At 47.2% G+C, this 12,500-nt stretch overlaps 3 protein-coding genes across 3 annotated transcripts in view; 1 reads left to right on the forward strand and 2 right to left on the reverse strand.

The window, feature by feature from the left end:
• Positions 1-3,744, reverse strand: part of LOC120548637 (adenosine receptor A2b) — a 5,878-nt gene extending 2,134 nt beyond the window's left edge. The window contains exons 1-2 of the mRNA XM_039784979.1: positions 2,682-3,744; positions 581-1,031 (exon numbers count right to left, since the gene is read on the reverse strand). Coding sequence (XP_039640913.1) covers positions 581-1,031; positions 2,682-2,927 — 697 coding nt within the window. The 5' untranslated portion in view covers positions 2,928-3,744. The remainder of the gene's footprint in view (positions 1-580; positions 1,032-2,681) is intronic.
• The window catches only part of sec23a (Sec23 homolog A, coat complex II component), a 37,951-nt gene that overhangs the window by 20,158 nt on the left and 5,293 nt on the right, over positions 1-12,500 (forward strand). Inside the window, exons 13-15 of the mRNA XM_039784995.1 lie at positions 5,290-5,396; positions 5,692-5,845; positions 6,770-6,847. Of these exons, the coding sequence (XP_039640929.1) occupies positions 5,290-5,396; positions 5,692-5,845; positions 6,770-6,847 (339 nt within the window). The remainder of the gene's footprint in view (positions 1-5,289; positions 5,397-5,691; positions 5,846-6,769; positions 6,848-12,500) is intronic.
• LOC120548631 (scavenger receptor cysteine-rich type 1 protein M130-like) overlaps positions 2,922-12,500 on the reverse strand; it is a 62,069-nt gene continuing 52,490 nt past the window's right edge. Inside the window, exon 10 of the mRNA XM_039784968.1 lies at positions 2,922-2,978. The gene's annotated coding sequence lies outside the window, so the exon portion shown is untranslated. The remainder of the gene's footprint in view (positions 2,979-12,500) is intronic.

Here is a 12,500-nt window from a genome sequence, read left to right on the forward strand (position 1 = left end):
GTGTGTGTGTGTGTGTGTGTGTGTGTGTGTGTGTGTGTGTGTGTGTGTGTGTGTGTGTGTGTGTGTGTGTGTGTGTGTGTGTGTGTGTGTGTGTGTGTGTGTGTGTGTGTGTGTGTGTGAGTGAGAATCAGCTGTTTACCTTCATGACTCGCTGGCTTTACTCTCATTATGGTGACACACAGCCGGCTCATAAAAACACATTACTCTCATTATTCTATATATATATTTCTCTCAGGCAGGATTTATGGTACACACACACACACACACACAACACACACACACACACACACACACACACACATAACACACACATAGACACATAGATACATACACACACACACACACAGACACACACACACACACACACACACACACACACACACACAGAGACACACACACACACACATACACACACACACACACACACACACACAGGAAAAAATATTTTGTGAAAGCACCAAATACTACGATATCGAGGTATTAGGTCATAAAGATATATAAATATAAATATCGTGATATTAGATTTTGAGCCGAGCTCTCCCCTCCTGTCCTGAGCGGACCAATCATAGCTGTTGCTCACCTGAGGTTGTAACCATGACGACGGAGCTCCTCAGGTAGTTGTTGGCGGGAACGTAGTAGCAGTGCAGCTCGTTGCACGTGAACGTTCCCCGCCGCGCCTGCTTCCTCGCCACGTACACCACGTACCCGTTCAGACCGCACGCGGCGAGGATCGGCGCTGCCACGGCAACCGCCGCCCACGCCGCCACCATGTTCCCGTTCTCCGGCGTGAAGCTCAGGCCGCACAGAGACCGCTGCTGGCTGTACTCGTAGGCGCCGAAGCCCAGCAGCGGCAGCGCCGCAGTCGCCACGCTGAACGCCCACACGGCCAGCAGCACGCCCCGGCGCCGCCAGGCTGTCCACACGGCGCCGTGGCTCAGAGCCAACCAGATCTCAGAGAACCGGTCCGCGGCGGTCCACGCCAGCGAGTGCAGCGAGGACGTCTGCAGCAACAGGAACAGGAAGCCACTGCCCTGGAACATGAATAGTTAGTTTGTGTTATTTCTGTCATTTTGGCCCCTCCCACCTGGGATTACAAGACACCAACTTACTTATTTAACAAACATCTTCCTGTCGCATATACAAATCATACGGAGAAATACATGCATACATGAATACAAATACACACATATACACACACACACACACACATATGTATACACACACACACACACACACACACACACACACACACCACACACCACACACACACACACCACACACACACACACACACACACACCACACACCACACACCACACACACACACACACACACACACACACACACCACACACCACACACCACACACACACACACACACACACACACACACACACACACCACACACAAACAACACATTCTCATCTACAGTTCATCTCAATAAAGAGCTTTCCTCTTCTCCCAGGCTTTATCAAGATAATAATAATAGATAGTTAGTTAATCCCCTAAAACCTCCCCAATCTCCCTCCAACTATCTGACAATCTGCCCCCTAAAACTTGGGAGGGTGGGGGAAAAAATCGATACAGCATAGTATCGTGATATTTTTCATGGCAATACTGTATTGATACACAGACGCCAAGTATGGATCTATTATTATTGTTATATGTGTGTTGGTCAGTCTGTCTGCTTGATAATCTGATTTTGCAGCAATAAAACTGAAGTGAGATGAACAAACTGAGACATTTATCTTTTTAGATAAAACCAATGTTGATAAAAGCCCATTTTGGGGACATAATTTGAAATTGGGAGAAAGGTAATACATTGCAATATATCGCAGAATATTGCGATATGTTTAAAATCGCAATAATATCGTATCGTGACATAAACATCGTGATGATATCGTATCGTGACATAAACATCGTGATGATATCGTATCGTGACATAAACATCGTGATGATATCGTATCGTGACATAAACATCGTGATGATATCGTATCGTGACATAAACATCGTGATGATATCGTATCGTGAGGCGTCTGGTGATTCCCACCCCTACCGTCTTCTCAGTCCCTCCGGAAAAACGTGATTATGTGATCGCATAATTCAACGCAAAATCAGCCAAAGTCTGCGTATTGATGCGGGGGGGGGGGCACTTTCGCCACATAAATTACCGATTTCTGCGCAAAATATTTGGGGCTTGCATGATGTCATAACCCCTGCATTTTCATTGCAAAAAAGTCCCGTAATATATCTCAGCAGAAAGTTTAAAAAAAATTTTTACTTCACACAAGAGCAGCCATTTCCCCCTGTTGCCATGGGAACGTTATGAAGTGATGTAATTACGTGACGTGAACATCATCGAAAAGCAGTGTGTTGAGGGGGGGGGGGAATCACTTTTTTTTCTCTTTTTCACCAAACTGCAGTTTTTGCAAGTTCCCGCAATTTCATCGCATAAATATCCCACATGTTCCATCGCATTTTTTAAGAAAACGTGCCGCATAATCAAAGACTTTTGCTCCCAACAATCACAGAAAAACTCCGGCTCTCCTGGAAGGACTGCTGGTATCAGCGTTGCTCAGCTTGTGTTATTCTGTCGCTGTAACTTTGTCTCTGCTCCGAGACGGTCCTTCAGTCGGGTCTGAACCGGACTCGTTATTGGACCTGAGAACGTTTTCTTGCCTACCTGACACACGGCGCCGTCTCCGGGGTCTCGCGTTGGCCACGCCAGGCTGTGGTACGCCGCGAACGGCACGGTGGCGAGCCCGAGGGCGAGGTCGCTGACGGCGGCGCTCAGCGCGAGGCTCAGCGTGTCGGAGCGGAGCGCGGCGTTGAGGAGCAGCAGCAGCAGCAGCAGGACGTTACCACAGACGCAGGCGGCGCCCGACACCAGCATCAGGGCGCCGTACAGCGTCCGCACGCCGTCCGCCATCTTCAGACACGCTCACCGGGAAGGAAGCTCGTCTACGGCTACATCACGGACCTGACGGGACAGAAGAGGAAACGGTCATCAGCCAGAACCGGCACCATCTAAACCCAAAACTAGAGATTCCTGAACCTGAACTCGTGTTTCAGACAGAAGTCTGAACCAGGATGAACAGAGTCCAGGATCCACCTTCTGATCCGGCTGAATATTTGGGCTGTTTGACAGGCTTCTGGTTTCTGCTGAACCTTAGAGTTTGTTCCCAGGGAACCGAAACATCTGAAAGAATACGAGTTGAGCATGAAGGGCTCTACACACAGCAGCCAGAATGCAGCAACTTCAGCACCTTTTTGTCGCAGTTATGTCACAGTTTTGTTACTAGGAAATCAGAGTTACATTTGATGGCTTTAATAATATACACATCCCAGACTGTCACTGGGTAATATCGGAGCATATTCTGATATAGGATTTTAAAATTAAAGGCTTAAATGTCAAATTAAAGCTATATTGTAACTCTTTTTCAGGCTGCTCTAAAAACCAAACCTCCTGTTTAGCCAGACTTACTATGATATCCTGTGAAGTTACTTTTTTATGACTTTACAGTTTAATTTAGTCAAGAAAGGTTTAGTGTCATAGAGCAACGACATTTGAGTTCAGACACCAAAACGACTAGTTAGGATCAAGGATGCCCTGAATCCAGGATTGGGCTGAATTTGGGGCTTTTTGACCGGTTTGGGTTCCTGCCGAATTTGTTCCCAGGGAACCGAACCCTACGCTTGCACTCGGCACGCTACGCTGGTCGCCGTAGTAACTGCGCCGTTGGTTACAGGAAGGTGTTTACGTAGGTGGAGCGTTCAATGCAGCAGGCTGTGAGGAAGTGGACATGGAACTGGTGAGCAGAACAAGTTGTGGTTTGGCAGAACTTTCAGTCAAAAGAAGACCGTTCAAGTCCAGCTACATGTTCTATCTGCTCAATGCTGATTGGTCTGGTGGTGGCGAGGACCCTAAACTACACACAACATGGCCGCTGTTACAACATCTGGTCTGAAACATGTGAAAGAAGACGAGTTGTGCACAAAGGAATCTCCAGACAGCAGCCAGAATGCAGCAACTTCAGGTACGGCAAAGGAAGGACAGTCCCTGGTTACTTCATTCATGAGTTTACTGGGTTCATGGACTGAGGATGGGAGGAGGAGTCAGCACCATCTCAACCAGGGGGTTCAGGACTCAGACCAACCCCAAAAATCTGGATTCGGTGCACCCCTAGTCTAAACATCATGCAGGTCAGAGTATATCTAAGTCCTGTTTTCTTTAACTCACCACTTTAAGATACGCCAGAAAACAAACTGCTCGTCACATTTCCAGGAGCCCAAAGTTAAGGTCTTGGAAGAAAGGTCGTCAGAAAGCGGAGGCTGAAGTCTGTGATCGTGCTCCGTGTGCTTCAGGCTGAGGCTGAACAGATAAACAGACTGTAAATCCACAAGCTTTGGGTCTGAACAGCTGGCTGGACTTGAGTCACCACAGAGTTTACCTGAAGTTTGCTGAGTCACAGCGGTGAGATGACCTGATGAACCTGAACACACCAGAGTGTGTGATGTTAAATTAATATAAATCCAGCAGCGTGTTTCAGGGTTGTGTCTCTCCGTCCAGAGAGCGGACCGGTCCAAGTCTTCATCTTCATGACCTGGAAACTCAAACTGAAATCCACAAGAAGTCCCGAGAAAAGATGATCTGGGATCAGTTCATCTTTAGAGACTGACTGTGAAACGCGCAGAGTCTGACGGGTTGTGTGTGTGTGTGTGTGTGTGTGTGTGTGTGTGTGTGTGTGTGTGTGTGTGTGTGTGTGTGTGTGTGTGTGTGTGTGTGTGTGTGTGTGTGTGTGTGTGTGTGTGTGTGTGTGTGTGTGTCTTATCATCATCACAGCAGGTGACTGACACATGGTCCATGGCAACGCAATGTCAACACTATGTGAACATATAATATCCTGTGTGTGTGTGTGTGTGTGTGTAATGACAGGTGTGTACTGTGTTATCAGTGTCTTCCTGCTGCTTTTAACCTCTGAGGAGCTCAAGTTGAGTTCACGTGTTCAGCAGCCAATCAGAGAGCAGCATTCAGTGTAATGTTTAATGTAATATTTCAGATTCAGTGGATCAGGTTGTGTAGAGCAGTTACAGACCAATACAACAAACTCACAGACCACCTAACTGCCAAAATATCTCAACAACAACAACAGACCTACTTCAACAGATAGACAGCTGAGTGTCTCTCTGTTTCCCTGGTAATGAGGACGAATGATGCTGACGATCCATCTCTCTCTCTCGTGTGTGTGTGTGTGTGTGTGTGTGTGTGTGTGTGTGTGTGTGTGTGGCAGCACAACGCTCCGATCCCTCAGGGCGGCCGCGGAGCGATCCAGTTTGTTACTCAGTACCAACACGCATCAGGACAGAGACGCATCAGAGTCACTACCACCGCCAGGAAGTAGGAACACACACGGACACACACACACACACATACACACACACACACACACACACACGCATGCACACAGACACACACGCACACACAGCACGTGTCAGTCACCTGCTGCAATGATGATGAGAGGACACATAGACACACAGACAGACACACACACAGACAGACACACACACACCCCCCCTCTGTTACCGTGCGTTTTTGGCACTTTTTTTCAAAGCTTTATTCCATGTTTTTGATGCATCTTCTCTTTCTCCATCTGTTTTCCCCCTCCCTCCTTCTCCTTCCACCCCCCCCCCAGCTGGGCGGACGCTCAGACTCAGATCCAGAGCATCGCAGCGTCCTTCGATCAGGAGGCGGCAGCCATCTTGATGGCGAGGTTGGCGGTGTTCCGGGCGGAGACGGAGGAAGGGCCCGATGTCCTCCGCTGGCTGGACCGACAGCTCATCAGACTGGTGGGTTACCGCTCAAATATCACCAAATATCACCATAATCTGGTGGGTTACTGCTCAAATATCACCATATCACCATAATCTGGTGGGTTACCGCTCAAATATCACCAAATATCACCATAATCTGGTGGGTTACTGCTCAAATATCACCATATCACCATAATATGGTGGGTTACTGCTCAAATATCACCTTAATCTGGTGGTTTACTGCTCAAATATCACCAAATATTACCATAATCTGGTGGGTTACCGCTCAAATAGTACCAAATATCACCATAATCTGGTGGTTTACTGCTCAAATATCACCTTAATCTGGTGGTTTACTGCTCAAATATCACCATAATCTGGTGGGTTACCGCTCAAATATCACCAAATATCACCATAATCTGGTGGGTTACCGCTCAAATATCACCAAATATCACCATATCCCCATAATCTGGTGGGTTACTGCTCAAATATCACTTTAATCTGGTGGTTTACTGCTCAGATATCACCAAATATCACCATATCACCATAATCTGGTGGGTTACTGCTCAAATATCACCTTAATCTGGTGGTTTACTGCTCAGATATCACCAAATATTACCATAATCTGGTGGGTTACCGCTCAAATATTACCAAATATCACCATAATCCGGTGATTTACTGCTCAAATATCACCTTAATCTGGTGGTTTACTGCTCAAATATCACCAAATATCACCATATCACCATAATCTGGTGGGTTACCGCTCAAATATCACCAAATATCAACATATCACCTTAATCTGGTTGGTTACCGCTCAAATAACATAATCATGTGATTATGCAGAAAAATCAGGAGGATAATCAAGAGAATAATCAGCAGGATAATCAGCAGGATAATCAGGAGGATAATCAGGAGGATAATCAGGAGGATAATCAGGAGTATTGTGTGTTTTTGTTTCAGTGTCAGAAGTTTGGAGATTACCACAAAGACGATCCGAACTCCTTCAGGTTCTCTGAGACCTTCTCGCTCTACCCTCAGGTGATCTACATCCCATAATGCTCTGCTACACATCCCAGAATGCTCTGCTACACATCCCAGAATGCTCTGCTCCACATCCCATAATGCTCAACTACACATCACAAAATGCTCAACTACACATCCCATAATGCTCTTTGAAAGGTCCTTACACTAACAAACAAACATATAAAACATTAATATGAAATAAACAATAAATACAGGAACAGATATATACAAATGAACTGTTGCATCAGAGAAAGGAGGCTGATTACACATGAATACTCCTTTAATTATTGTATTAATGTAATCTTGGTGTGACAGGGACGGTTCATATTAATAATCATTCCCATGGCAGCGGGAACTAGGGGGTGCGGAGGGTGCTGCAGCACTACTACAACCATAATAACAAAAAAAAAACACATTTATTTTGAATACTTTGATTATTAATATAAACCTTATCCCTTTCATTACAAATTAAATGTAATATATTTTAAAATTTGGTAAGTAAGAGATAAACATAATTTGATTAGAATGAATCTGCCGATTTTGCCAAGAGCCTCTGACTCTCATTCATGATTGGTGAACATAGTTGTGGAAACATAATGGAGCCTTTTATACATTGTCGTGTTTCTTTAGAAATAAACAACGGAAAAATAGAGTCTTTAAACTCTTCAGATGTAAAGTTATTCTCTGTCAAAGTGACGTCAGAATGAATGGGAGTCAATGGGATGCTAACGGGAGGTGATGGCTTGGTAGCAACAAAATGGCGCCATAGGAGGTTCGCTTTGTAGAGGCTCGCTTACCCCCTTGGTAAGGATGCCCCCTGGGCGCCTCCCTAGAGGAGGTGTTCCAGACACGTCCAGCTGGGAGGAGATTTACATGTAAAGAAATCCGATCGAGGGGGAGGAGCTAAACCATGCATCATTTTGTAAACTAAACAGACATTTTTAACTTAAAGTGCTCATATTCTGCTCATTTTCAGGTTCATAATTGTATTTAGAGGTTGTACCAGAATAGGTTTACGTGGTTTCATTTTATATTTTTCTTGTACTGTACATTGCTGCAGCTTCTCTTTTCACCCTGTGTGTTGAGCTCTCTGTTATAGCTACAGAGTGAGACCTCTCACTTCGGTTACGTCTTTGTTGGGAGTCGCACATGCTCAGTTCCTAGGTAAGGACTACTAGCCAGTCAGAAGCAGAGTATGAGGGCCCTGACAGTACCTAGGTAAGGACTACTAGCCAGTCAGAAGCAGAGTATGAGGGCGTGCCCTGACAGTACCTAGGTAAGGACTACTAGCCAGTCAGAAGCAGAGTATGAGGGCGTGCCCTGACAGTACCTAGGTAAGGACTACTAGCCAGTCAGAAGCAGAGTATGAGGGCATGCCCTGAGGGTACCTAGGTAAGGACTACTAGCCAGTCAGAAGCAGAGTATGAGGGCCCTGACAGTACCTAGGTAAGGACTACTAGCCAGTCAGAAGCAGAGTACGAGGGCGTGCCCTGACAGTACCTAGGTAAGGACTACTAGCCAGTCAGAAGCAGTGTATGAGGGCGTGCCCTGAGGGTACCTAGGTAAGGACTACTAGCCAGTCAGAAGCAGAGTATGAGGGCGTGCCCTGACAGTACCTAGGTAAGGACTACTAGCCAGTCAGGCGAGCATTATAGCGTTTGTCTCTGAAGTAAAGGCTGGACTACAGTAGAGCTGTTTGGAGCAGTTTATGAACAGTGTTTTCTGTTGGAGACTTTGGGCTTTTTCACTTTGTAAACCTATAACATGCACAACAAAGATATAGAACACAATAAAGGAAAGGGGGAAAGCCAAAAAGCAGAATATGAGCACTTTAATGAGGTTTTCCTAGGTCAGCAGTTTGTTGCTTTTTGTAACTGTTTGTCTCTGAAGTTTTTTTGGACATTTTTTGTACGCTTTTGGAGCTAATTTTGTTTACATACTGTCCCTAACGTGTTCCCTGTCCCTAACGTGTTCCCTGTCCCTAACGTGTTCCCTGTCCCTAACGTGTTCCCTGTCCCTAACGTGTTCCCTGTCCCTAACGTGTTCCCTGTCCCTAACGTGTTCCCTGTGTTCCCTGTCCCTAACGTGTTCCCTGTGTTCCCTGTCCCTAACGTGTTCCCTGTCCCTAATGTGTTCCCTGTCACTAACGTGTCCCTAACGTGTTCCCTGTCCCTAACGTGTTCCCTGTCCCTAACGTGTTCCCTGTCCCTAACGTGTTCCCTGTCACTAACGTGTTCCCTGTCACTAACGTGTTCCCTGTCCCTAACGTGTTCCCTGTCCCTAACGTGTTCCCTGTCCCTAATGTGTTCCCTGTCCCTAATGTGTTCCCTGTCCCTAATGTGTTCCCTGTCCCTAACGTGTTCCCTGTCCCTAACGTGTTCCCTGTCACTAACGTGTCCCTTACGTGTTCCCTGTCCCTAACGTGTTCCCTGTCCCTAACGTGTTCCCTGTCCCTAACGTGTTCCCTGTCCCTAACGTGTTCCCTGTCCCTAACGTGTTCCCTGTCACTAACGTGTCCCTAACGTGTTCCCTGTCCCTAATGTGTTCCCTGTCCCTAACGTGTTCCCTGTCCCTAACGTGTTCCCTGTCCCTAACGTGTTCCCTGTCACTAACGTGTTCCCTGTCCCTAACGTGTTCCCTTCCTACGTTCCATTCCCTAGTGTTCCCTGTCACTTCCTATTCCCTGTCCTTCCACCATGTGTTCCCTATTTCCTTACGTATTCCTTACGTGTTCCCTGTCACTGTTCCTATCCGTGTTCCCTGTCACTGTTGTTCCCTGTCACCTACGTGTTCCCTGTCCTAACGTGTTCCCTGTAATAACGCTGTCCCTAGTGTGTTCCCTGTCATACGTGTTTCCCTGTCCCTAACGTGTTCCCTGTCTACTGTTCTTACGTGTTCCCTGTCACTAATGTGTCCCTAACGTGTTCCCTGTCCCTAATGTGTTCCCTGTCCACTAATGTGTTTCCCTGTCACTATCTGTCCCTAACGTGTTTCCCTGTCTTCCCTTCATTACGTGTTCCCTGTCCTAAATGTGTTCCCTATCCACGTGTTCCACTAACGTGTTCCCTTTTCCTGTCACTAATGTGTTCCATGTGTTCCACCTAACGTGTTCCATTCCTTGTCACCTTAACGTGTTCCCTGTCACTGCCTTGTCCCTAATGTGTTCCTTTCTCCACAATGTGTTCCCTGTCACTAATGTGTTCCCTGTCCTAATGTGTTCCCTGTCACTAACGTGTCCTAATGTGTTCCTGTCCCATAACGTGTTTCCCTGTGTCCTAATGTGTTTCCCTGTCCCTAACGTGTTCCCTGTCCTTGTTCCCTTCATTCCCTGTCCCATTGTTCCCTGTCCTTGTCCCTAACGTGTTCCCTGTCCTTAATTGTTCCCCTGTCACTAATGTGTTCCCTGTCCCTAACGTGTTCCCTGTCACTAACGTGTTCCTGTCCTAACGTGTTCCTAATGTGTTCCGTCCCTAATGTTCCTGTCCTTCCACGTGTCCTTCCCCTATTCTGTGTTTCCATGTGTTTCCTGTCCATTGCGTTTCCTGTCCTACGTGTTCCCTGTGTGTGTTCCTGTCCTTCTGTGATTATTTTTGTCCGTTCCTGTCCGTTCCACGTTGTTCCCCGTGTTCCCTGTCCTTAATGTTCCCTGTCCTAACGTGTCCTGTTACTGTGTTTCCTCAGTCGTTTCCTGTCCTAACCGTTCCCTGTCCTTACTGTTCCTTGTGTTCCTGTCCTGTAACGTGTTCCTGTCCTTAACTGTCCTTGTGTTCCTGTCCACGTCTGTTTCCCTGTCCCTATCCTGTCTTTCCTGTCACTATGTTTCCTGTCCTAATGTGTTCCGTGTGTTCCTGTGTCCCTAACGTGTTCCCTGTCCTGTCCTTGTGTGTCCTTGATTCCCTGTCACTAGTTTCTGTCCTTCTGTCGTTCCCTGTCCTTGTGTTCCTTTAAAAACGTGTTTCCTGTGTTCCTGTGTCCTTATGTTCCTGTCCGTGTGTTCCTTCTACCGTGTTCCTGTCGTGTTCCTGTCCTTGTTGTCCTTCCTGTCCCTAGTGTGTTTCCTGTCTTTGTTTCCTAATCCGTGTTCCCTGTCCTAATGTGTTTCCTGTACCGTAGTCCTTGTGTGTTCCTGTCTCACTCGTGTTTCCTGTCCCTAGTGTGTTCCTTTGTCGTTCCCTGTCCTTGTGTTTCCTGTCCTTACGTGTCCCTAGTGTTCCCTGTCCACTAACGTGTTCCTGTCCTTTGTTTCCTGGTTCCTAATGTTGTTTCCTGTCCTAGTGGTTCCCTGTGCGATTCTGTGTGTTCCTGTCCTTATGTGTTCCTGTCCTTGTGTTCCTCGTCGTTCCTTGTCCATGTGTTTCCTTTTGTTGTCCCTTCCACTGTGTGTTTCCTGTCACTAGTGTGTTTCCTGTGTTTCTATTCCTATGTGTTCCCTGTCCTTAACGTCGTTCCCTGTGTTCCTGTCCTACTGTTCCCTGTCCTTTGATTCCTGTCCTTGTTCCTGTGTTCCTTGGTCGTTTCCTGTGTTCCTGTCCTTACGTGTTCCTGTCTGTGTTCCTGTGTTCCTGTCCTAATTGTGTTCCTTGTCCGTTCCTGTCCTTACGTTGTTCCTGTCACTAACGTTGTCCCCGCGGCTAACGTTTCCTGTCACTGAATGTGCGGTCCCTAACGTGGTGCCCTCTGTCACTAACGTGTCCCTAACGTGTTCCCTGTCTAACGTGGTTCCTGTCCTAATGTGTTCCTGTCCCTAAGTGTTCCCTGTCACTACATGTGTTCCTTGTCACCAACGTGTCCCTAACGTGTTCCCTTGTCCCTATGTGTTCCCTTCCTAACGGTTCCTTAACGTTCCTGTCACCAAACTGTCCCTAACGGTTCCCTGTCACTAACGTGTTCCCTAATGTGTTCCCTGTCACTAACGTGTTCCTTACGTGTTCCCTCCTAATGTGTTCCCTGTCACTAATGTGTTCCCTGTCACTTAACGCTGTCCCTAATGTGTTCCCTGTCCCCAATGTGTTCCCTGTCCCTAACGTGTTCCCTGTCCCTAACGTGTTCCCTGTCACTAAGTGTTCCTAACGGTTCCTTCTCTGTCCCTAACTTGTTCTTCGTCCTCCTAACTTGTTCCCTGTCCCTAACGTCGTTCCCTTTCTGTCCCTAAATGTTCCCTGTCCCTAACGGTTCCTTACCTAATGTGTTCCCTGTCACTAAATGTTCCCTTACTACCGTGTTCCCTGTCCCTAACGTGTTCCTGCCACTAATGTGTTCCCTGTCCCTAATGTGTTCCCTGTCACTTACGTCCTAACGTTCCCTGTCCCTAATGTGTTCCCTGTCCCTAATGTGTTCCCCTGTGTTCCCTGTCCCTAACTGTTCCCTGTCCCTAATGTTCTGTGTTCCTGTCACTAACTGCTGTCCCTAACGGTTCCTGTCCCTACGGTTCCTGTCCCTAACGTGCGTTCCTAACGTGTTCCCTGTCCCTAACGTGTTCCCTGTCCCTAACGTGTTCCCTGTGTTCCCTGTCCCTAACGTGTTCCCTGTCCCTAACGTGTTCCCTGTCACTAACGCTGTTCCCTGTCACTAACGTGTTCCCTGTCCCTAACGTGTTCCCTGTCCCTAACGTGTTCCCTGTCCCTAACGTGTTCCCTGTCCCTAACGTGTTCCCTGTCCCTAATGTGTT

This window comes from Perca fluviatilis, chromosome 20 (genome assembly GCF_010015445.1).
Source record: "Perca fluviatilis chromosome 20, GENO_Pfluv_1.0, whole genome shotgun sequence".
NCBI lineage: Eukaryota > Metazoa > Chordata > Actinopteri > Perciformes > Percidae > Perca > Perca fluviatilis.